Genomic DNA, 24,247 nt, shown 5'->3' on the forward strand with positions numbered 1-24,247 from the left:
CCGAACCATGACTCTCAGTCTCACCTCATTAGACTTTCCTCTGGCAGAAAAGAAAATCACCTGACTTGAAGTCAACCCTAACTACTGTAATATTGAGCCTCATTATTCCATTCTGCGAGTAGAGAAACGTGCCATTTCTCTACTCCTCGGACCTCAATCTCTGCTCTGTTTAACTGCTTTCTACTCTGCCTGAAGAGGTCTATATATCGCAGCGCTGAGCCATCTTTGCCTGTGCAAAAAAGTCCAACACTTCATAAACAGCCCTCCAGCAAGAATACCAGACATAATTTGATCTTTATTGTTTCTGGTCACACCTGAATAATCTCTTTATGTGCTCCATATGTTCTAGAAACCCTGTGTTATTTGTGCATTGTTTTCTATATCTTGACTGTAGGCATCATGCTTTCACAGATATAAATACTCAACTTTTTCCGATGTGTATATATATATTTCTGTATGGTGCCATGGCAACACTTAGCCCAGGCCTTCCCACAGCCTTACATGATGAAATCTGAGTAATATTTCAGTGCGGGGCTCTGCTTAACTTTCCTTTTCTAAACCTCTAAAGTTGCTGCAGTTAAACCTCTATTGCCTCTCTTCACTTCTTAAAGCTGTCCTCCCTTCACAAGCTATAGCTTATCTTTTTATATAAATGCATATTTCTGTTTTAGTCACTTTACAAAATGTTCTAACGAGGCCAGTGACGCCACAAGATCTGAAATTAAAGTCATGCTGCTAGAAAAACTATTATTATTATTATTAAGAAGCAATTTGGATTCTGTATCAAAAGAGGCACATTTTTTCTATTAAACCAACAATAAAGATGTAATTTGAAAACAACCCATGCTGTCATTGCCATTGCCTCTTTTGTTGGCTATGTACTTTCAACCCTTAATTACTCCACCTCCATGTCAGACGCTGCAGGCAATCGTGTTGGAGACTAACCTCAGATCACTTTGAATGCACAAAGACGTAAACCCTCTGCTGCTGTGGGACACCGAATGTGTTTTGAATCATGTGATCTTGATATCACCACGGCAACGTGACTGAGTTCATTCAGGCAGCAAGTCCTCTCCTGACTCCCCATTCTCCTTTTTAACTTTAGTATCTCACAGCCAGGCAACCAAACATGCTGAGCCTTAAAGATCAGTTCCAAGCATTAGAGGTCATTATGTACATACAGGGATCTGTTGTTGTTGTTGTACATGTCACAAGGCAGATAATAAGTCTCTTGTTGAGCTTTGGGCCATCTTTTGTCTTTTTGATGATTAAGTATTAATACAGTGTGGAAGACTTTTATATTATTTTTTGTGCATTTTAGGCCTTTATTTGACAGGACAGCTGAAGACATGAAAGGGGAGAGAGTGGGGGGAATGACATGCAGCAAAGGGCCGCAGGGCGGAGTCGAACCCCGGCCCGCTGCGTCGAGGAGTAAACCTCTATATATGGGTGCCCACTCTACCAACTGAGCTATCTGGGCGCCCATGGAAGACTCTTTTATCCCAAAAATAAAATAAAAAATAATGTTATTAGATCAAATGCAACCTAAACGCATTTACTACACCATGAAACTGTCTCAAAGCAAGTGTCTGTATATTAAAATAAGGCAGAATGCACCAGATCACTACACCAAAGATTAAGTGATGGAGTGAGAGAAAGGAAAGAACGATCCTAAAGGCATTCTGGGTGGACTGGCCAGGTGCACCCAGTTGAACTAATACACACTACACCTACCAGGACCTGAAGGGAGACAAAACACCTGCAGCAGCCCGTCACATAAAGCTGACTAAGTAATGCTAGAGCTCAGGGCTGTCAGAGATGAAGCTGCCTTAAGCTTACTGTCTATCCCTTATTTTGGGATGAATGAAATAATTTGGATGGTTACAGATTGTACACATGTGGACTGTAGCCATTGTACTGTATACAATATACAGTATACTATATACTGGCCAATAGGTGTCTCCATACATTACAGGAAAACTACTGTTTAAATAACTAATGTAACAATATAGATTGTCCAGTAGGGGTCCCCCTCCCTCATTTCTTTCTGTAAAGGATCTTAAAATACATTCAATGTCAAAATGTTTCATTGTCATTACACATGATTTACTAAATTACCTTAACTAATTAATTTTATGACAGCTTATAATAATATATACATAGTTTAGTTTTTACTGCCAAACATCAGGCCCACTATTTTACAAAACATTTATCTTCTGGTTATACATCTATGTGTATATATATATATATATATATATATATATATATATATATATATATATATATATATATATATATATACAATGTATATATATATATATATATATATATATATATATATATATATATATATATATATATATATATATGTGTGTGTATATATGTATGAAATAATTGAAATAACTTCAAATGAACTGTAGAATGAAACTGGTACACATACAGTTTATATATAAATAGCTTATTTCCTCATCTCCCAGGCTTTCTCTAAGTACCACCTAATTTAAATATTTCATGTGTCAACAGCCAACTTAGTCTGTGTGCATCATCCATATTTACAAAATCTAAATTATGTTTTATTAATTCATGGGGGTCCTTAATAACTTTCATATTCCATGTAAAAGCATATGACAAGTATTAATGTTTTCTGAGGCTGTGAAATGTTACTTTCAGGAGTTTTACATGTTAACTATTAGTGTCGTCACACTGGAAACTTGTAGGAATTACTACACACACACACACACACACACACATACACACACACACACACAAATAAAAAAAGTTACAAAGAATGCTGATTTGACGTATTAGTTACTAGAAATAGTAACATACAGTAGTTTAATTTTTAAATATAACTACGTGCTTAAAAATACGTTTTACTTGTCACTCTCTTGGAGAATTTATCAGGACAGAGGCTTAATGTCAAGATGATGATTTTCAAGTCTAACACAGAACGTGTTTCTTAACAAATTGTAAAAGGTTTAGTAATGAGTTGGTAGACAGGTATTGTGCAACTCTCACCAAGAAGAAGAAAAAGAAAAAGAAGAAGAAGAAAAGGAAAATATGGAATCTACTGTATTATCTTACAGCCAGAGGCCTCTGGCTCCTCAGGGGTCTGAGGACCAAAGCAGGAAGTGATGTAAGAGAAAGTGATGAAAACTCTGTTGTGTCACACTATTTTCTTTCCTGCTCCCTTCATGGTACTTCCTCACTGATCTGTTAACAGAGATAGATTCCTCTGCACTGCTATTACATATAAGCAGGTTGTGACAAAGGTAAGTGTAGAAATCATTATGGTGAAATTTTGGTATTTGGCTGGAATGATAAAAGATGGGTTCTTTGAAAACAGTTGATAATGAAAGCCATACATTTTTCAGAAATATGTACAAAAAGTTTCCCAACCTTTTCTTCATTGTTAGAGGCGAGCTTGGGCTTCTGGTCTGTTGAAAACTGAAAAAAGAAGAAAAAAGAAGAATGTGATGGTAACCACTCTGGACCTTAGCAGATTAACCACAAAACCTACAGTACTTACTTCTAATACTACTACTACTATCACTGTTACTGCCACCCATTTTTCACTGAAAGTTTTTAGATGTAGTTCTCTTGCTTCTAGGCAGCTATCGCTTTTTGATACTTTCAGTACGGTCTGAAAATGAACTTATAAATAGATTTGAGACTTGGGACAGAATTGAATTTGGCATTACAAATGTTGCATTTTGACAATCAACTCTCAAGTCTTAGATGTCTTAGAATATTAGTTGTCACACCTGCATTAGTTAGGGCTGAAAAGATTAGTTGTTTAATCACTTGGTTTGATTTTGATGATCAACAACATAATTGATAATCTGTTCACTGGTTCCAGTTTTTCTTTGTTTTATCTGATTGTCACTAGAGCACGTGTGGGTTTTGGATAGCAATTGCATATATTGCAGCGGCGTTGAGGAAAAACGTATTTTTAACAGGCAGAAACCTTGGACAGAACCTGGCTCTTGGTGTCTTGGAAAATTTGGAGTTGATGAGTAAATCATTTGAAAGCCTCAGTTTGGCCACCTGTATTTACACTGCTCTGTATGTGACTGGCCTGTTGGTTCTTTCACACCCTGCGAACACAATCCCTGCAGCTGATAGGTAATCGTGCCTGGACAGCAGGCCATGGCCTCTGCTCACCTCTGTTTCATTTGGTTCAGATCATGTGTATTAACCATATACAGGTGCTGTCTGTTGCTGAGATTACTGTGTTATTGTTTTCAAAGAGATAAAATGTGACAGCCAGGCATGAATGTGTTGCATCATGTCTCTACCAACGCATGTCCTGTCCTCCAAACGAAACACACCCTCTGCCTGGAAACTTCCTGCAGAGATAATGAGGTGATAAAAGGCTAATCATGTTTTCACGTTTCACGCAGTCGGGCCCAAAATATACAACATAAGACACAAACATGCACACACAGCATTGTTCATATTGTTTTCCTTCCAGTCACCTCATCATTTTAATCCTCAGCTGTGAACGTACTTGGTTTTCCCTTTGTTTAACAAGACTGGGAATTTTAACTCGTAACAGAACAATGTTGCAGCAGAACTGTTCATTGTTTCTGCAGGGAATGCCTGGTGGAGGTGGATAAGCTAAAATAACAGTCCAGGAACATTTTGAACAGATTAAATACAGATAGGACGAAGAAAGAACTGAGATAATGTGCTGGAACGAAGAGAAGAAAACAAAAGCAAATAGAGAAAGTGCCACATCCTCTCCTGAATGAAGAACAGGACAGGAAGCAGAGCACCGAGAGCTTGGAAGTAATATGTCCTTGTTTGAAGCTGTTCAAATGTTCAAACACACAACTTGGTTAAGAGTTTTGAAAGCACACAATTGTTTTAAATTTGGCTGGAACAGAAGTGTGTTTTTGTGCACAAGCTGTTGCCCGAGGTGTGTGTAAAAAAATGCCAGTGAAACCCTTTGAGATTTATTGTTTATACAGTATAATCTCTAATAAAGCAGAAAAATACATTATTAAAAACATTTCCAACAATATACATCAACCATTCAAACTTTAAACATCCATCTGGAATATTTACACACGCTTACATTCAAATGTTTAAACTCACATCTTAAAATCTATTTGTTTCTACCAACACTAGATACCCTTTTTTAACACGACATCAAACATGATTCTTTGCTAAACATTGTGAAAAGGTGGAAATGTAAACAAAGTGGTGGCCACAGAGGAAATAGCTTCTCTTTCATCACTTGTTAAACCAGGATTATGCTACTAAAATGGTGCTGTGTGGCATTGGTGAGTTTGCCCGGCGGTGTCAGAACCCCTGCTGCGTGTCACAGCCCAGGACCTCCAGACGCAGGGCGATGTCGTTGATCCAACCCCGCGGGTGGATGCGCAGGTAGCGGCCGAACAGAGGAGGATCAAAAACGTTGAGTGCTTCATCGTCTGAATCACTGTTTCCTGTGAAGATCTGAGGAAGGAAGGAAATAAAGAAACAGCAGATGGATAAAAGTTATAAACTAACATTGAAGACCGTGTGTCACTAAAAAATGAAAACATGCTTTAATAGAATTCTTTTGGTGGGTTGTCAGCTCCATAATACAGAGTGACTCATCCACCTGTGTTAAGGAAACTATGAGATATTTTAGGCCTTAATGATTACTTGAAGGAATAAGTGAAATGACTGAAGAACATGTTAGTCATTGCACTTTTATTGGACTAGTTGATGTCAGACAGGAACCTGGATCATGTTAGCAGCATCACTGAGACTGGCCTGCTTTTTATTGGTAAACTGGGACACGTACCTTTTCTTTTTGGGAGCTCTCCTCTAACACACTGCTCCAGGAGTGTCCATCATGACTGATGGAGACTGAGAACTCAGTCACCATCATTTGGGTCAACAGTGATCGTGCTCCTTGGGTTAGGACACCCGTGATGCGTTTTACTCTCCCCAAGTCAACCTGCAGCCACTCGTGAGGGTTGTTGTTCTGGGGTGGAAAGGGCAGAGGAAACATTTTTAGATCTCAGAAAGAATATTAATACAGAAGAACAAAGACAAAAAACTAGAACTGCAAACAGGTATACCGGGTACACAGAGTCCGAGTGTGCTCTTAAAGGAGTTTTTCCTAGTTTAGGTATCGTTATGATATCACGTGCAGAAGGACGTGATCATGACATAATATGACTGGAAATACACAAGTCATGAAGGGAATTTTTTTGAAACTAAAAGAAATAGATACTGGCTTCTGAATGAAGTAGAAGTAGACAAAGCAACAGGAAAAACAAAAACAGATGTAGGGTTGGCCAAGGGAACACCACACAACAATTCCTCTCCCACATTACTCTAAGAGGTTTTGGAATGTTATAAACTAGGAAAGTGTTTCTGGCAGTGCATCTATTTTCCACTGACATGATGTGGCTGCACACAGAAAGATCAACAACATTAACCAACTGTTAATGTGGGGATTTCTTCTCTTGGAAAAAGGGCTGCAGCTATTGTTAAAGCTACTGTTGGCCATCTGTTTAGGCCATGTCATGCTATTCCAGATAACAGTTGGCCCACAGTGGTTGACCCCTATTCATGGCTCACAAGTGCTACTGTTTGACGTGTGACCTTTAATAACAGGTCGACAGTTTGACGGAGGGACACATCACACCTCTACAGCTAAGTGCTGCCAAGTGTGAAAATGATAATCCAAGGAGGAAATACAGAACAAGATAATAGAGGATAGAGAGAGGAGAGTTAATGGTAATAAGTCTAATTATTATGCACATCAGTGTTTTTATTTTTTTAAAAGATTATTTTTTAAGAACGTGCGCCCCATGTAGGCTGAGGCCTTTGCAGCGGCCCGGGTTCGAATCCAACCTGCGGCCCTTTGCTGCGTGTCATCCCCCATCTCTCTCCCACCTTTCCTGTCTATCCACTGTCACTCTGAAATAAAGGGAAAAAAGCCCCCCAAAAAATGTAGGTCTCTTTTGTCAGTTCGTCTTGTGTCTACCGGGCACAAATGCTCCCGTTGAGCGGATCACACATGGACTGACGAGAGGAACGGTATGACCATTCCCACCTTAAAGACGCTACTCGTCACACGGGCCAATTTTGCTGACACCTGTGCGCAATTTCACAGTAGGCTTTCAGCCAACAAATCGATTCTTGAGCAAATTCACTCCTCTAACAAATACTGTATGCTGAATGACTGTTTCCAATAGGGAAGGTATCTGCTCTACCAAATGAGATTACATTTGTGTGTGTGTGTGTGTGTTGTTGGTTAGAATAACACTAGTAACAGTTTACGGTAAGGGTACATTAATTATCATGAATTCATGCATGAATTAATTGATGTAGGCCTATGTATTATTATGCATTATGTAATTAATGATTTATGTGTTACTGCATTCCTTAATATCCCATGAATCATCAGGAATTGACGTGTTCATAGTCTGTCATTCATGACCTCATACATGAACAACACAACTAAAGCATTAGCTACGTGGGCACATCATTATGAATTATTAAGCATGATCATGATTATTTATTTTTCTGCAAAAAAATGTGGCCATCGCTGCGCAAATTCTGATTTGAACACAACTTGTGCATAAAGTTGTACCCACCTTACCTAATGCTTTAGTTGATGTGTTGTTCATGCATGAGGTCATGAATGCTAAGAACTCATGTCAATTCCTGATGATTCATAAGATATAAAGGAATGAAGTAATGCACAAATCATGAATTAATTCATGCATGAATTTATAATTCATGTACCCTTACCGTAAAGTGTTACCGTAACTTTAGTTCAAGCCTGTGGCAGCAGTTCCAAATAATTAGTTTAATGCCATGCAATGAAAAAGACCTTTTCACAAAGTTTTTCACAAGTTCGGGGGGGGACATTTTCCAAAAGAATGCTTTAATTCTGAAAAATGAAGTTGGTCCCACACGAAACTCACTCAATGTCTTTTAATATTATATATATATATATATATATATATATATTAGTGCTGTCAGTTAAATGCGTTAACGGTGTTAACGCAAACCCATTTTAACGGCGTCAATTTATTTATCGCGAGATTAACGTTCTTTTTGGCCTAGCAAACTTTGTCGTTTTTTTCACATGCTGTTGCAACAACTAGTAACGTTAGAAAAACTACAACACCACACCGGATCTAGCTAGACCGGAAACTAAACAACAGGCAGCCACACACACTTGTTTGGGCTTACGAGCCGGCCAAAGAGTAGTAGGCTAACGTTACGTTTTGAGTGGATGGTGAGCGTGAGACGCCGAAATGGATGCCAATAAGATTCTGAATGGAAAGTTTACTTTTAAAAAGTTGTCGAGGGGGACAGTAGTTTCACGCATACACAGCCTGTACGACACAGAGAAAGCAGCCCAACTGGAACTGCTGCAAAGTGCAAACGCTGTCTCATTAACTGGTGATCACTGGACGTCAGTGAGTAATCAAAATTATTTAGAAGTTACTGCACACTATATTGACTATGTATATCAGCATACGGTTTTAGGACTGTGTTGTTTGTATTGTTTTTTTTTTTTTACTGTTTTTGTCATTTGGGACATTGTCCACCCCCTTATCTATTCAGGAGAATTGTTACATTCCTTATTAGAAAAACGTAAAAGTTACAAATGTCCTGCTGTGGCAACCGGGTTTTGGACCATTTTGTTTGTACTGTATAAGCAAAGTGTTAGTGTTACATCTCAGTTAGGTTAGGTAATTGTAGGAATTGTGCAATAATGACAGATTCACACATTTTTCTTTTGTTTACAGTAAATAAATAATAAACAATTACAAATCTTAAAGTCAAGTTCATAAAGTAACTTTCTTTGCATTCATTTGATTCCCAATTAAGATACACTGGTAAGAATGGCTTTCCATTGTTAATATATACTTAAAAACTGTTCTGAAATGCAAAATAATAGAATTTCTGTGTCTATGTCTGACCTGGGCTGGCACATGTTCATGTTAAAAAGCGTGTGCGTGCACGAGTACTACGGTCACACGCAAAGTGTCACGATTTTAGTTGCGGGAAATCTGGTCACCCTAATTTAACGGACAGGTATGAGTGGTGTCAATCCACTTATATAGTTCTTCTCCAGTCTATTTCCGTAAATGTCAAACTATTTCTTTACGTTACTGTTTAACTCAAGGGATAAATTACATAGCAATGGTACAGTATTTGTGTATTTTTGTTCACCCTTGGCCTCCAGGCATTGGCGCCGCCTTCCAGGTGGAGCCGGGCGAGGCTGGGGCTCCAGCTACGCAGCAGAGAGGAATAAAATGAGGAAGCACTAAAGCTGGTGTCAGGAATCTGCTTCTGGAGCCCGAGAGGGAAAGAGCAGCCTGCACATGCACACACACACACACACACACACACACACACACACACACAGAGTTACTCTTTGCACTTTCATACAGTAAAATTAACTCTGCGATAAATGCTGCTGCTGTTGGTGCAACTCACTGTTGATATCGCAGCCCAGCAGCTCCAGTCGGAGAGCAGGCTTTAGCACATAGTTTACAGGCTGAATCCTGATGTAGCGGGCCATGAATGGTGGGGCGAAGAAGTTGGTTTTCACCTTGGAGCTGTCCATGTTGCCATAAAAAACCTAAAACAGAGCCACACAAACAGCTCAGACTTCAAGGATCATTGAAACTTGCTTTAGATAGACAACCCATTACATTAAACATGTTTTACTGTATTTATTTGACAATGAAACAGCATGATGTCATGGTTATGCAGGTGCAATAATAATCTTTCAGCATATTGTAATTCAAGTGGTCTGATAGAAAACTAGACGTCCTCTTGTTTTAGGGTTCAGAAAATCAAGCCGTCACAGAACACTTGCAATGTTTTGCAATAGCATGTTTCACTTTTACTTATCCGTGCGTTGTCATGTCACTGGTGTTCTGGAGGTGGAACTTTCTACATGATAACGACAGGAAACTGATTGTTGAAGCTACTTTTTCAAAATGGGTAATGTCACATAAATACACATACATATTTTGTCACTTCACTTCATGTCCCATGACTGCTAGTATTCCAGGTTTAGCCTCTGCAGTTCTGAGAAATTCATTTCCCGAACAATCAATCAATCATTTTATTGCTGTCAAATATTAACCCTAACTGTACAAGATATCCAGTATGTGTGTACCACTGTAGAGGACATACTTTGTTCTTCCTGGTTCTGTTTCCTCTGTAATTGATCCAAGTCTCCTGGTCCAGGCTGTAAGAGATGTTGAAGATTGCGATGTAGTTGTCCCTCAGGTTGGACCTGACTCCCTGTGTCTGCACACCGTGGAGCAGGGTGGGCCTCTGAAGATCAACCTAATAACACACACATTACATTACATTTCACTGTGCTCTATTTCTGTATTTTTGTGTATATCTTTCTGTATATTTCTGTTACAAAAAGAATATTCAACTTGGTTTGTATTAGTGTATCTTACCTGTATCCATGACATCTGGTTTTTACCTATCCAGGCATTGATAAAACCAGACTGATCCAGCCTCGCCAGCCTCGGCTCCCAGTTCCCTGGACACACGTGTGTAAACACAGTTAAAATCTTACTTAGTGTGGATCATTTCCAGGATTTCAGATTTAATAAAGCTCCCTGGGGTGTTTTCATTTTCAGCGCACTGGATATTTGTGGTAAGCAGGGTGCGATTTGCCGGCAGGGATGCGTGGTATTTCCCCCTTTCTGGTCTACATATCCCTGCCTCTGCTGAATTATTTTTAAGTGAACAGTCTAGTGTCATAGAACGATAAAATCCGAGCGCCAGCTGCTGGTTGTATTTAGCCAATACAGAGCTCCGGGACGCTGGCTACCAGCGGCAGTTGCTTAGCCGCAAAAAGGTGACTGTGAGCCAAGTACAGGCACAGCCAGATGACCGTCCTTTCAAGGGCCATGGAAGTTGAGTTAAGCCAGAAAAAGTGACCGTTTAGGAACCAAAAGGACTCGTTAGGTTTAGGAAAAAGATCGGATTTGGATTATAACACTTACGAGGAACGAACAAGCGTTTCCTGGTTGAAAGTATTTTGTTTTCGCCGCATATAGAGAACGCCACTCCGTGGCTTGAACACGCTGTTTTATGTTGACATGTTGTGCTATTTCATTTTGAGATCATTTTCCATTGGATATTGAAGTCCATAAGTGTTTTGGCATGGCTGGCCGAGTGGCACTATATCCATGGTATTGGAAGGGGGATTTAATTCTTGCATGTTTTGTTTTGTTTTGTTGTGCATGATCAAAAAACATCCCATCCCAACGTCCCTTTGCTTTTTTCACAAATTGCACCCAGGTGGTGAGTACTTCCTTTCTCTGCAAGTATTGAGCTTTGTCTCCTGTGTTAGCCTTTTTAAATGAAAAAAACTCTTACCTATGTGATCTGATGCTGTGATCTGGGAATCCTCGATCCTTCCTGATTTCATCCCCAGAGGCAATACACATACTGCATGTCGAGAAAATTCCAGCTCATTAATGCATTCCCCAAATCCATTAATGTGCACTCAATATGTCTGGACAGTACAGAACTATATATTGTCTATTTTGACATTTTTGGAAATGATGATACATGTGACTCTACAGGTTTCCTCACTTATTAAAAAGCCCCATTAATTACACAATAACATTTAAACCTGTGTGTGGAAAATGTGGGGAAAGCCACTGACATAATTTATACGATGTGATGAAACATTTAACTGCACAGAGTGTTGGCATTAAATACAACTGTGAGTAATAAAAGTTCCTAGTGTTTCAATATACAAGGATACAAGTCCACAAGTCTGAGCGTTTACAGCCACGGCAGCTGCTCCATGAGGCTGTTCTCTCATTAAACACCACAAAAATAAAATAATTAATCTACAAAAAACTGAAAATATGTCGTTGGATCTGAGTTGGATATATTACATAAATAATAATATATTCATTTTTTACACAGATATGTGACACAGCGTGTACGTACGTCGATCATAGACCAGTAGTTTAGCCCTCATGCCGGCCAGCTGGTAGTCTCCTATTGTGCACTCCACCAGCCACGTGCCAACTCTGGGGGGTGTCATCTCCACCGTGCCAAACACTCCTGGGTAACATAGAGCAATGCAAGACATGAAGAAGTGCACATAAACTAATTAATAAACTAATTTGAAACAGAGATAAGAAAGAGGAGGAAGCTAGATTATTTTCTATGGTTTAATTTTTTCAGTTGGTGTCAGGATTCATATCGTTAGCCATCAGCTAGCAAAACAAACTGTGAGTCTTATTGATATTAAATGAAGAGGGTGGTTCACATAAACACATTTATTGTATTGTTTAAACCTACAGACATTCCTGTGGAATAAATTCAGGCAAAATCAGGCTGATGAATAAATGTGGTTGTAGTCCAACACATGTTTTACAATGGAAACTGTATGGATTGCAGTAGCAATGTACTGCACAGGGTACTGGAAAATATTGGCTTCCTATAAATGAAATTTAAATCAGCAAAAAGTTTGGGCAAATGTAGGGGCAAACATCTGTTTATGGGTTGCATGTTTTTATGTGTGTATTATATGAGATGAGATGGAGAGTTTGCAAGCGTGAGGTGTAATGTCTAAATGTATATAAAGTATATATATGAAACACAATGTGTATATGTGTGTGAGTTTACCAGGGAAGAGGTTGTAGACCCCCATACGGTGTTCCTTTTCAGTGTGAACAGTGAAAGGCAAACCATGGAAGTGTACAGTGTGGTACTCTCTGTCACTTCCTACATTCAGCAGGTGCCACCTGACGAGCTGGTGCTGGGCGATCAACAGACCAGGAAGTGTCTCCGCCACATAGCCATTTATCGCTGAGGAAAAACGTAGGCATTATTTATTTATGAGAAATTTAAAGAAAACGTTTGAGACTACAGTACGCTCATTACAACGTGACACCAACAATCAATCCTATTTCCTTCACCTGCAAACTTATTGCTGATGTGATACCCGGGGTCCTCAGTGTTGGCCTGACAGGGTGGAGCACAGTGCCGCCGCAGGTTCTCCTCCAGGTACCAGCTTTTAGTTTCATCAAAGGTGTGGAAGAGAAGGGCGAACTCCTGAACGTCTCGCTGCGTGTTCTGACGAGTCCGGAGAATACCAGACTTACAGATCACCAGTGGACCAATCAGACCAGAATGAAGGTCCCTCTCCTGGAAAAGAGTAGAATAATACTTATTATTTTCTTATCCTACAACTGTACCTCAAGATGTTTAGCATTCATTGAAACAAAGATGAAACTTAAGAATCAATATATATTTTCCTTTGGAGGAAATCAATTTTGGATAGGATTTAATACAAATTAATACAGACATACAGTACATGTTGTATATCCATGGAAAAAAATTAAGTAACAGGCTAAAGGTCAAGACCTATCCAGACCTTGTCCACAGTGGAGTAGTAAGCTCCAGTCTTGCATGAAAATTCATTGTCCGTTGGTCCTTGTTTCTTGGTTACTCTCCAGTTATAGGTCCGTGCCTCCCCAGGAGCCACAGGCTCTCCTGGGACCCCAGGTGGAGCAGAGGAGGCATGGTTTTGGTTAATGCCGGCCCCCTGGCTGCGGTCATAGACTCCCTGAAGGTGAAAGGAGTAAGGCCTGGATGCCTTGTTCTTAAAGACCACCTTTAATAAGAGGAATGAGAGTGTGAGAGAGAGAGAGAGAGAGAGAGAGAGTGAAACAGTTTTGAACAGAGAGCTACATCAGCTAGTTATGTTTCAATATTCAATTGTTTGTTGTGTTCACATTTGTTTTCATGTTTTTTTCATGAAACATATGCAGTTAAATTGAAGACTGTTAAAGTGGAAGTAACTAGTGAGACTACATAAAAACATTACTGGTTTATTCTTTTATTTTGCACAGTGGCAGTGTCACTCACGGTGAGAAGATCATTAATCTCAGCTCTGATGAAAGGTCCCATGATTCCCAGGTGTTCCTGGAGCTCCCCTCTGTCTAGAGGAAGTAGGAAGTCTTCATTGCTGTAGGCTCGAAACACCACCTTCTTATACTCTGGGAGGAACTTCCTCATCCCTCGACGCATCTCTCTAAAGAGAGGAGTTGAATCAAAACTGCTGCTTTAGACATGATTAGATTGGATTTTAAAATTATTTCCATCCATCCATCTTCGTCTGCTTATCTGGGGTCGGGTTGCGGGGGCAGCAGCTCCAGCAGGGCACCCCAAACTTCCCTTTCCCGAGCCACATTAACCAGCTCCGACTGGGGGATCCCGAGGTGTTCCCAGGCCAGGTTGGAGATATAATCCCTCCACCTAGTCCTGGGTCTTCCCCGAGGCCTCCTCCCAGCTGGACGTGCCTGGAACACCTCCCTAGGGAGGCACCCAGGGGGCATCCTTACTAGATGCCCAAACCACCTCAACTGGCTCCTTTTGACGCAAAGGAGCAGCAGCTTTACTCCGAGCTCCTCACGGATGACTGAGCTTCTCACCCTATCTCTAAGGGAGACGCCAGCCACCCTCCTGAGGAAACCCATTTCGGCCGCTTGTACCCTAAATGAATTCTTCTGTTAATGTAATTGTGAAATCTTTTGTGTTCTTTGACTGTGTGTGCTATGTTAAGTAATGTTGACTTTGCCCAAAACATTGCTATCAAAGAACCAAAACATCCAAAGCATTACCAGGTTCCGACAAACAAAAAACTAGACTAAGCAGAAATAAAACTTTTGGATTGATGATAATAATAATAATAATAATATCACCAGGGCAAAACATGTGTACAGTTTGGCCTGAGGCTGGCTCCAGAGGTACTGCAATGTTGTTTCCTAAATCAAAAGGGTTCTCCACGGACAATAACATGCTAACATGCCAACATAAGCATGGTAACATGCCTTAAGTTAAAAATTAGACATCATAACATTTAGCATTTTAGTGCAACAAGGAGAGAAAAGGACAATAAAAACATAAATAAATAGTTTGGGGAAATTTTGGGGAATACATTTATTTGCATTTTTGCTGAGTTAGATGAGAAGATTGATATAACTCTCATGTCCGTACATTAAATGTGGAGCTGGGAGACAATTAAGTTAGCATAAAACCACAAATTGTCTTTTTTATATTTCTGTTTGTGTTTTAAACAAACAGGGCACACCATGATAATTAGTGAGCTTTAGAGGTGCTTGTAGGCAGCTTTTTGAACTTCAGATGCAGTAGATGTATCTGTCTGCTTCCAGTCTTTGTGCTAAGCTAAGCTAAGCTAATCATCTGTCGCTCAATGCTTATTGCAGACATGAGAATGGCATTCTTTGCTTCTCTCTAAGCAAGAGGGTGAGACAGTGAATAAGCCTATTTCTCCAAAAACAATGCCTTTAAGGTCCTGCACAGAAACCTGGATGAAATATTATTCCTACCTGGGTTTGATGAGCTGATGTGGTTTTCTGATGCCGTAGTTCCAGGTGATCTCTTCTGCAGCAATGTAGTAGTGACGATATCGAGTCTCTCCGGAGCGCAGGTCCATGTAATCTGTGGCAATCACATCTGATGTGCCGTTCACCTATAATAAAATGTAGCACGTATTGTGGGTGAGGGGGAAGTGTTTCAATTTGTGACAATCAGTATGCAACATATGAATGAATATATACTTAAAACACACACACACACACACACACACACACACACACACACACACACACACACACACACACACACACACACACACACACAGACAGACAGGCACGCATGCACGCACGCACGCACGCACACACACACACACACACACACACACACACACACACACACACAGAAAATAGTACCTCGTGGCTGTAGTCATCATACTCAAGGGACAAATCAATTGCTGGTGTGTTGTTGTTATCAGCAGTGTAGTTGTATTTCAGCCGATCCACTGTAAGTCGCTCAGGTTCAGACTGAATGTGGTTTCGTTTTACTAAGTTTTGATCCATGTTTCCTGAATAGCTTAGGTCAACAGTTGAGACCTTCTCCTTCAGCTGTGGATTGCTGTTCAGTAAGATCTCGTTGCTCTTTTCAAGCTCTCCCTTCGTCCCATTATTCACACTTGACATTTCACTCCTCTCCTCAGCTTTTTCTTCGGCACCAGTGTCAGTTCTATTTTTCATAGCCTCTTTTGTAACCTCTATCCCAGTTCTTCCATCTTCTGAGGCTCCAGAACTGATATATACATCTGTCCAGTTGCCCTCTGCCTGTCTTCTCTGCCTGCCACCCCCCTCTCCTCCAGGCTCAGTCCCATTTTGAGAAACTGTCGACACCCCATCTCTCTCTGTATCCTCCAAGATATCCTGTGGGATTCCTTCCTCTGCTTCCAGCTGACATGCCGACTGGTCTTCTGCCCCAGTCTCCCCATTAGTGACATTTTGACTGGAAGTGTTTACTGATTGAGTGTTGTTATTAGCAAAATTTTTCTTACACACTTGAACCAACTGTGTGCGATTTTCAGGTCTTCTGCCCCTTGGCTGTAGATCTATCTGATCAATATAGTCAGAGATATCGTCTTCCACCCCATCATGATCAACTCGGTTTCCATCGTCGCTTTGGCGAACGGTGTAACGGATGCTCATCCCCCGACTCTTGAGGCTGCCATCGTAGGCACTGATCTCCCACTCACCTGAAAGAAGAATTTATATGACTCAAAAGCAACACACACTGGCAGCACATGACGCGTCAAAACACATGCATCCGTTGTTTTCTATGTAAGCCCACACATCAGCTGTTATTAGGCAATAGTGCAATATCCTGATGCATTGATGTGTGTCAATAAGTCAGAATATGCCTATGTCTTATTTCTCAACATTGACACGTCAGTGCTTCAGGAAAGAAGCACTTTTAACAGCAGGTCTCAGCTTCTGTAGCCTGGCTTCTTCTTTGTATGACACACATTGTGTGTACAATTTTTATTTGGTTATAGTGTCTTAGAAATTATTCTGATAATGATTTTTGTTTTTGTTGGAAGTTTGAAATCCACTGGGGGGCACCAAAGCAAGACATTTTCTACACATAGTGACTTTAATTAGTGACAGTTATAATTTTACTTGACAATCTCATTGTGTAAACTGTTGTTATGTTCTTACTGAAACAAATTTCACTGCATGTGAACTGCATTTTTCATGACACGGTCAAATTCTTTCAACTACTCTGAAAATTCTTTGTACTATGTACAGTATAGTTAGCCTAGCTGACTTACTAAAGCGCAACTAGCCAATACGTCCAGCAAAAAGTTCCTTACGTTAGAGAGCATCTGGCCTGTTAGTATCATTAATCTTGAAGTTATAAATTAAGGGGGGAATTTGGTTTAACTTCACTTTTACAGACTTCAGTCTTACCCATCAGATCAGTTTCCATGTCAATGGTCATGCCAGTCATGGGGAAGAGGGTGAGGACAGACTGGTAAAGGCCTTGGTACTGAAATAGGTTTCCAGTGAAGTAAACAGAGAGGAAGTTACTCTGGGTGCCCACATTGGCCACATGCCAGAAGGTGACGTCAGTTTCAGACACCACAAACTGACGACCGCTGAATATGGCGCCGTTTATACCTGAAGGTAAAGGAAAATTAACAGTTATAAAATTGATGATATGCTGTTGTTTGGTTTTTATCTCACATCATACACTCTGTCAATATGTCACTGTGTTGATTATTCCACTAACAACGGTTTCAAAGAAGTAAATATACTTTTGCGAAGAAAACTCCCGCACACTGTCTAACTAACAGGCATTGGCAATTTTGCCTGAAGATGGTCTAGTACCGAAACGTTGCCTACTATCAAACTTTATATATTTTTGCAAGTTAGACAGTACGCAGGAGTTTTCTTTGCAACTTTTGACCTGCTTGTCCTCCTCCGACGCACCTTTCTCACGTTGTAGATGTGCAAACTATTTTTCTGTACTGAAAGAAGTAAATATACAAATATAACTCTGAGGTGAACCTACTGTAAATGACATTGGATTTGTAGAATTCAGGGTCCGTAGTGTTAGGGGAGTTTTGGCTGGACTTCTGCATGTTTTCGTTGATGTACCAACTTCTGTTCTCATCAAACACAGCAAATATCAGGCTCCACTCTTTATCCGGGCCCAACTGCATACAACAGTAGATTCGGTAAAAGAGACACAGGGTATTATATTACATTAGTGCAGGTAAGAGACAACATGGCAGCATGCATCTTTTTGCATTTTTTTTAAAATAATTCAATCAACAGTGTGTTAACAGTTAACTGTTAACAGTGTTTCTACAAGTGCTATGTTGATACATATTTATTATTATAGAAACGTTCATCTCACCAGACGTCCTCTGGTGTCCATGGTGTTGTACTTGCAGATGAGCAGGGTGCCCACCAGCCCCGAGGCCAAGTCCCTCTCTGGGGAAATGGTGCTCTGATACAGCTGGGTCAGACACACGGGGTCTCCCTCCAAGGGCCCATCATCTGTTGTTAACATCCAAATGTAGCTGAAAGTCCCGTTGGGGGGCACTGCCATGGAGCGCAAGTCCTTCTCTGCAGCTGTTTCATTATCGGTAGATAAGATAAGATGAAACTTTGATGTTAGGAATTTAGGGAATTGCAGCAACCCCATTATACATTAAAGTTTTGTTACCAAAATTACAGGTCTTAAATATAAGCTTGCACTGCTGATAATGATATTAACTACTGAGTAGATAGGCTGTTGGTTAAGCTTACCATTTGCGGATCTTTGCAGTGGAGAGATCTTGGTAAGGCCATTGGGGTAGATGTTAAAAGGGTGACTGGCCAGGTTTCTGAGAGTGATCTGGAGGCACAAATCAAACCAATGGTGGATCAGTAGAAAGTTATACAATACTATATACTGATTCTATTTTACTATGATTGATAATGTCTTTTTTTGTAGCCCAAATTCAGTCAGGCACAAAAGGCCAATTGGTATATTTTCTGTACTGACTCACTTGGATTTGATCGTTGATTTTTCCTTTCAGAAGTGGACCCAGCAGTGTCTTGGCCGGGTTCTTCCTCCGCGTGAAAGATCCATCTGTGTATTCCACATACACCGCCTTTTTATACTTGTAGCCCAGGTGATGGGGAGCTGCAGGCAAATATCCAGACTGCAACTCACTGATGAGTCAAAGAGAAAAGAAAAAAACAATTAAATTCAAATCAACTTTCCCTTTTTGTTATTCTTCTTCCTTCCCCTCCTCCATCTTTCCTACCTATTTGTGGGTTTGAGATGAGAGCCATAGTTCCAGGTGACCTCTTCAATGGCGATGTAATGCTGCCAGGTTATTGATGGCTGTCCCCCACTGGCTCTTGCTTGCACTTGTGGTTTTCTAGGCTGCAAGTTTATGGTGTTGAACAAATCCTGGTCTTCGTCACTGTAGTCTTCATTGCCGTCTTCACTGCTGTCCCCGTAATCTTTGTGTTTGACGTTACGCAGGTCAGGTCCCGGCAGACTGACAGGGTCAGGGCATTTCTCCACAGTGAAAAAAGCATTCATACCATCTGGGTAGAGCAGTAGTGCACAACATGTTAGTTATCATTTACATAGAGGAGGTGAAGTTAATTTAATAAGGGGAAAAAGATTGTCTTAAGTCTAGGAGACTTATCGGCGGCCCTTTCTTACCGTGGCGGTGAGCATGTATCTGACAGCTCATAAGGAAGCGGCCAATAGTAGCAGGTCTCATTTCTGCAGTGATGAATGTCATAGGGGTCACCTCCATGGTGACTTTACGATGGGTCAACACCTGAACAATAACAATCCAATGTATCAGATTTTTTAAAGCCAGAAAATGCTAAATTGGGTTGATACATGGAAAGTCTAGGAATATTCTACCATGAGGTGTATTTTGGAACTTTGTATCAAGCAAGGTCAGCTGTTTCCCCCTACTTCCAGTCTATATGCTAAGCTAGGCTAATCCACTCCTGGCTCCATATATTACCAAAAAAAGTCACGCTATACCTTTAAATCTCCAAACCCTGCAAAAAACTTTTTAGAGTAGATAGGAAATACTGTTTAATGCTGTTAGACTGTATGTGCCTTTCTCCTAATGTACTGAAATTCTTCTGCAATTAAATTCATTGTCACTAACAATCATCTTGAAGAAGCATTTGTTAATTTAAATTTTTTAGTCATTTCCAAATTTGTATTAATCAGCCAGAACACTATCCTTAATTTAAGAGTTAAAAAATATCCTGCTTTACCCTTTAAATCTGTTTGCTATGACTGTGTTTTATGTGAAAACTTGAATTACCTGCAGAGCGTGACCCTGAAACTGAATGGAATGGATTTCTGGAGCTGTGCCCATCCCAATCAGATGCCAGAACACATGATTACGGCCCTGACACATTGTCAAACCTACAAGAGAGCGAGAGAGCGAGAGAGAGAGGGAGAGAGAGAGAGAGAGAGAGAGAGAGAGAGAGAGAGAGAGAGAGAGAGAGAGAGAGAGAGAAAATGAGGCCAAAATTCCTGTGCAGACTGCATACAGCACAGCCACTGATAATCTAAGTACAGTGTTAGCAACACTTAACAAACTCCCTGTCTACAGCCAGTCCGGTTCATTACCGGGTAACGTAGAGTTGACATATCCATTGATGGTGTGGTATTCCTTTCTGCCGATGCTCTTCTTGAACTTCTCCCTGCTCCTTCTCTCTCCGACCCCTCCATACCAGCTCTTGGTCTCATCAAACACTGCAAACAGCAGGACAAATGCTGGATTTCTCCTCTGGCCATCATCTGTAAAGGCACCTGGGAAAACACACACACACACACACACACACACACACACACACACGATGCAAGGTGTGATAATATGATTGCAAGTGTAAAATTACAGGAGCATCAAGCACATCTGTATCTTTATCTTAATATCTAATATTATTTCTCCTTTTAAATTCCTTTTTCTACAGAGTAAGATAAACCTAGTCTCTATCCAGTGCATTGCACTTTAGGGATGGCAATGTCGATCTGTTGGTCGATCGGTTCACAACTTGGGTCCAGACTGAAATATCCCAACTGCTATTGGCTGTATTGCTGTAGAAATTTTAACAGATTTTTATGGTGCCCACAGGATGAATTTCAATGACTTCTGTGATTCCCCCACTTTTCCTTTAGCACCACCATGAGGTCCACATTTGTAGTTTTGTCCAATAGTTTTGTTTGTGACCAAATATGGGAGCTTTAAAGAACAATGAATGATGTAGATCACAAGACATGACTAGACATTATGTTTGTGAAATTAGATGCTGCGTATATGCCCTTTGCCTAACCACACACTGACTTGGTTTGCAGATGAGCAAGGCACCGATGAGTCCTGAGTTTACATCTCGGACCGTGTCCACCTGGGACGAGTAGGAGTAGGTGAGGCACTCGGGGTCACTGATGGTGGGACCGTCATTATGGCTGATGTCCCATACATACTTATAGTATCCTCCTGGAGAGACAGCATCATCTTCCTTCTCCTGGCCTGCTGTGGAATCATCATACCCGGCTCCTGGAAATAGAAGATGCAGCATGACTCCTCTGTATTCATTCAGAAATAGAGATGGGTCAAAACAGGAAAACGGGTATCACAAGAATACATGTAATTTGGTCTAATCGTTATACTACACTAAAGGACAAAAATATTCTGTAACACTTTACTTGAAGGTATCTACATAAGAGTGACATGACACTGTCATGACACATGAACCCTAACCCTAACTCTAACCCTAACCTAACCATAACTTGTCATGACAAATACCGAATGACACTTACTAAAAGAAGCGATATGTCATAAACATTTATGACACGTTCATGACAGTGTCATGTCACTCTTATGTAGATACCTTCAAGTAAAGTGTAACCAAATATTCTACAGAGGGCCTCTAATTACATCGCAGGAAACACAAATGACATAAAGTTGGGGAAATTGTGGGAATGTTTGAAATTGAAACTATCAATATAAAAAACATGGGCTTACTGTCTGGAACAAAGGTGAAAGTAAGACCACAATGTAGGCTGCCCGAAAAACACATCCAGGGGAAGCACTGACTCATGATGATAAGGTGCAATAATGACTTAAACCTACATTGTGTAATTGTTTGAGTTGATTCTTAGCAAAACCCCCTTTGTTCTTTCACAAATATGTACTCATTCATGTGTAATTTCTTCCACTTACTAATCAAAGTATTCTCGTAAGCGTAGAATCTGCCATTTAGAATAATTCAGAATACATACTAGCGAGTCGCTCAAATGACGGCAGCCATGTAGCGCCTCCATCTTTAAAATACATTAGCCAAAGAGGGACATACCTCCGCCTTTCGTGCTTTTAAACTCAGTGGCACTGTGATGAATGCCAGGGGTCAGGGGAGATTACTCGCCAGGGAAGCAAAAAAGAGAATTAAAACGACAACGCGACAGGCAAAGCAACAAGACCAATTGGAGTGGCTAGAACTGCTGCGTGTAAACAATGGCCTACCAAGAGCCTGGGTCTGGCCGAGGTTTCTTCCTAAAAGGGAGTTTTTCCTCGCCACTGTCGCACTAAATGCTTGCTCTTGGGGGAATTACTAGAATTGTTGGGACTTTATAAATTATAGAGTGTGGTCTAGACCTACTCTATCTGTAAAGTGTCTCGAGATAACTCTTGTTATGATTTGATACTATAAATAAAATTGAATTGAATTGAACTGAACTTTGTTTTTGAATATCTCAATAATTATTATCACACTGTTATTTCTGATATGATTCTGGTTAGTAGTAATGTGACATTTACATCCTTGCCTCTTCCATGAATGACTATTTTTTTGGACCCAAAATTATGTCAGACTTCAGCAAAAAAAAAGAGGTAGAAGCATTGTGAGTAAGAGGATCAGTTTGGATTTTTTCCTTAAAGCTGTTAAAGTAGGATTGGACCAGTAAGCGTTTTGCCATTGACTCATCTACACTGTAACATGGACATCACACTAAAAAGTGATTATGAGTCAAAATGCTGAGTCAAAAAAATTAACAAGAAAAAGTATGCTGACTAATTTTCAGTTAATGCATGAGAAAAGTAAAAAAAAGTTCAAAGGATGACAGCAGCTCCTTTCATTCAGTTACCTACCTTCAGACTGTTTCCAGTAGGTGATCCCCACAGGGCTGATGCTATAGGACTGAGAGGCCAGGTTTTTAAAGTGGACCACCACCCAGTCACCAGCTCGAGCAACAATCACCGGACCTTGAATACCTGCAACCAGAGGACAAAACCTTCTTAAAGAAGTCAAAAATATGACCTCCTAATTTAAGACAAAATCTGAAGATACATGCTCTGAAACTGTTACATTTTGTTCTATGTGTTAAAAAGTCAAACAAAAACACTATTATTGTCCACAACATCAGTCTTCAAATCATTTTCATGACTGTAAATCTACTAAATTTAACTGTCAGGTTCTGGCTAATATTTTTATTTGTTTTATTTATTTCATTAATAGCCGAATATAAACCATTAATAAACATGTGAAAAATAACACAAACCAAATACAATATTTGTTTGATTGAAAAAATTGAGAATATCAAAAGAGCAGCCCTACCTGTCCATGCTGGCCTTGGCTTGGGGACAGTGTATGTGGAATCTGTATACTCCCTGTAAACTGCCTTGACGTATTTTTGAGGAATATCTTTGGATCTCTTCCTAAAAAAAACACGAAAGAAAACAAACCAATCAAATAATATAAATAAGAAATTAGTTAGGAAACACTTAAAAACTCCCCTCTTAATCATTGTTAACCATCTTAATGAATTATAAATTTGCCATTATTTTAACCAGTTTCTAATAAATCCCCCCCAAAACCACGAGCCTTGGAAGCAAAGCAAGCCTAGTCCCTGACAGACTTGACTCAACAATACTCGCCTTTGAAACTGGCTATGAAGTCTAAATGACATGACATCAGAGTGGTTTGCCTAAATTAAACAAGAAAATATTCACCTTTGGTCGGACGCTGGGTCAACATCGTCCAGGTAGACATAGTCCCAGCCAATTTCTACAGCTGCTATATAATACTCTCTAGCAGCAGCGGCAGACTGCTCTGCTTTTCTGTCTTCACCGACAGAGAAGCAGAGCAGCGGCAGCAGCAGGACCAGAAGTATCGCGGCTCTCATCGCGGTCAGCTCCAACGTGTCCAGGGTGAAAACACTGGCCGGATCTGCGGCTCCTCCTGGGGGTGAAACATTTAAAGCGAGGGGGAGGAGAGAAGGCAAGCAACAGTAACAGGGAAGCTGAAGTTGCACGTGGGGGCGCGTAGAGTGTGGAGGTGGTGGAGGAAATTGGGCA

At 40.3% G+C, this 24,247-nt stretch overlaps 1 protein-coding gene across 2 annotated transcripts; it reads right to left on the reverse strand.

Moving 5' to 3' along the window:
• Window positions 1-4,945: 4,945 nt before the first annotated feature.
• f8 (coagulation factor VIII, procoagulant component) lies at window positions 4,946-24,169 on the reverse strand. 2 transcript variants are annotated; one of them, XM_036002265.1, is made up of 27 exons: window positions 23,903-24,169; window positions 23,508-23,608; window positions 23,042-23,164; window positions 21,239-21,451; window positions 20,524-20,706; window positions 20,213-20,316; window positions 19,585-19,705; window positions 19,175-19,463; window positions 18,914-19,079; window positions 18,672-18,759; window positions 18,277-18,494; window positions 17,929-18,073; window positions 17,325-17,534; window positions 15,783-16,609; window positions 15,381-15,523; window positions 13,897-14,062; window positions 13,403-13,642; window positions 12,945-13,173; window positions 12,652-12,834; window positions 11,968-12,084; window positions 11,383-11,454; window positions 10,452-10,537; window positions 10,174-10,329; window positions 9,466-9,610; window positions 9,199-9,344; window positions 5,798-5,980; window positions 4,946-5,463 (listed from the first exon to the last, which is right to left on the reverse strand). In XM_036002265.1, the coding sequence occupies exons 1-27, from the start codon at window positions 24,073-24,075 to the stop codon at window positions 5,308-5,310; spliced, it is 4,983 nt and encodes a 1,660-aa protein (XP_035858158.1). In that variant the 5' UTR covers window positions 24,076-24,169; the 3' UTR covers window positions 4,946-5,307. The 2 variants fall into 2 exon arrangements, with proteins under 2 accessions (XP_035858158.1, XP_031159194.1); XM_031303334.2 differs by having other exon boundaries at window positions 5,230-5,463; window positions 18,277-18,488.
• Between the last annotated feature and the right edge of the window lie 78 nt (window positions 24,170-24,247).

The sequence above is a fragment of the Sander lucioperca genome, chromosome 1 (assembly GCF_008315115.2).
Source record: "Sander lucioperca isolate FBNREF2018 chromosome 1, SLUC_FBN_1.2, whole genome shotgun sequence".
Lineage (NCBI taxonomy): Eukaryota > Metazoa > Chordata > Actinopteri > Perciformes > Percidae > Sander > Sander lucioperca.

Coding starts and splice junctions, on each gene's coding strand:
- f8 (XM_036002265.1), bottom strand. CDS start 24,075: ATGAGAGCCGCGATACTTCTGGTCCTGCTGCTGCCGCTGCTCTGCTTC. Junction 13,643..13,896: donor AGATTAATGATCTTCTCACC/GTGAGTGACACT, acceptor CTCTTATTAAAG/GTGGTCTTTAAGAACAAGGC. Junction 12,835..12,944: donor CATCAGCAATAAGTTTGCAG/GTGAAGGAAATA, acceptor GTTTTTCCTCAG/CGATAAATGGCTATGTGGCG.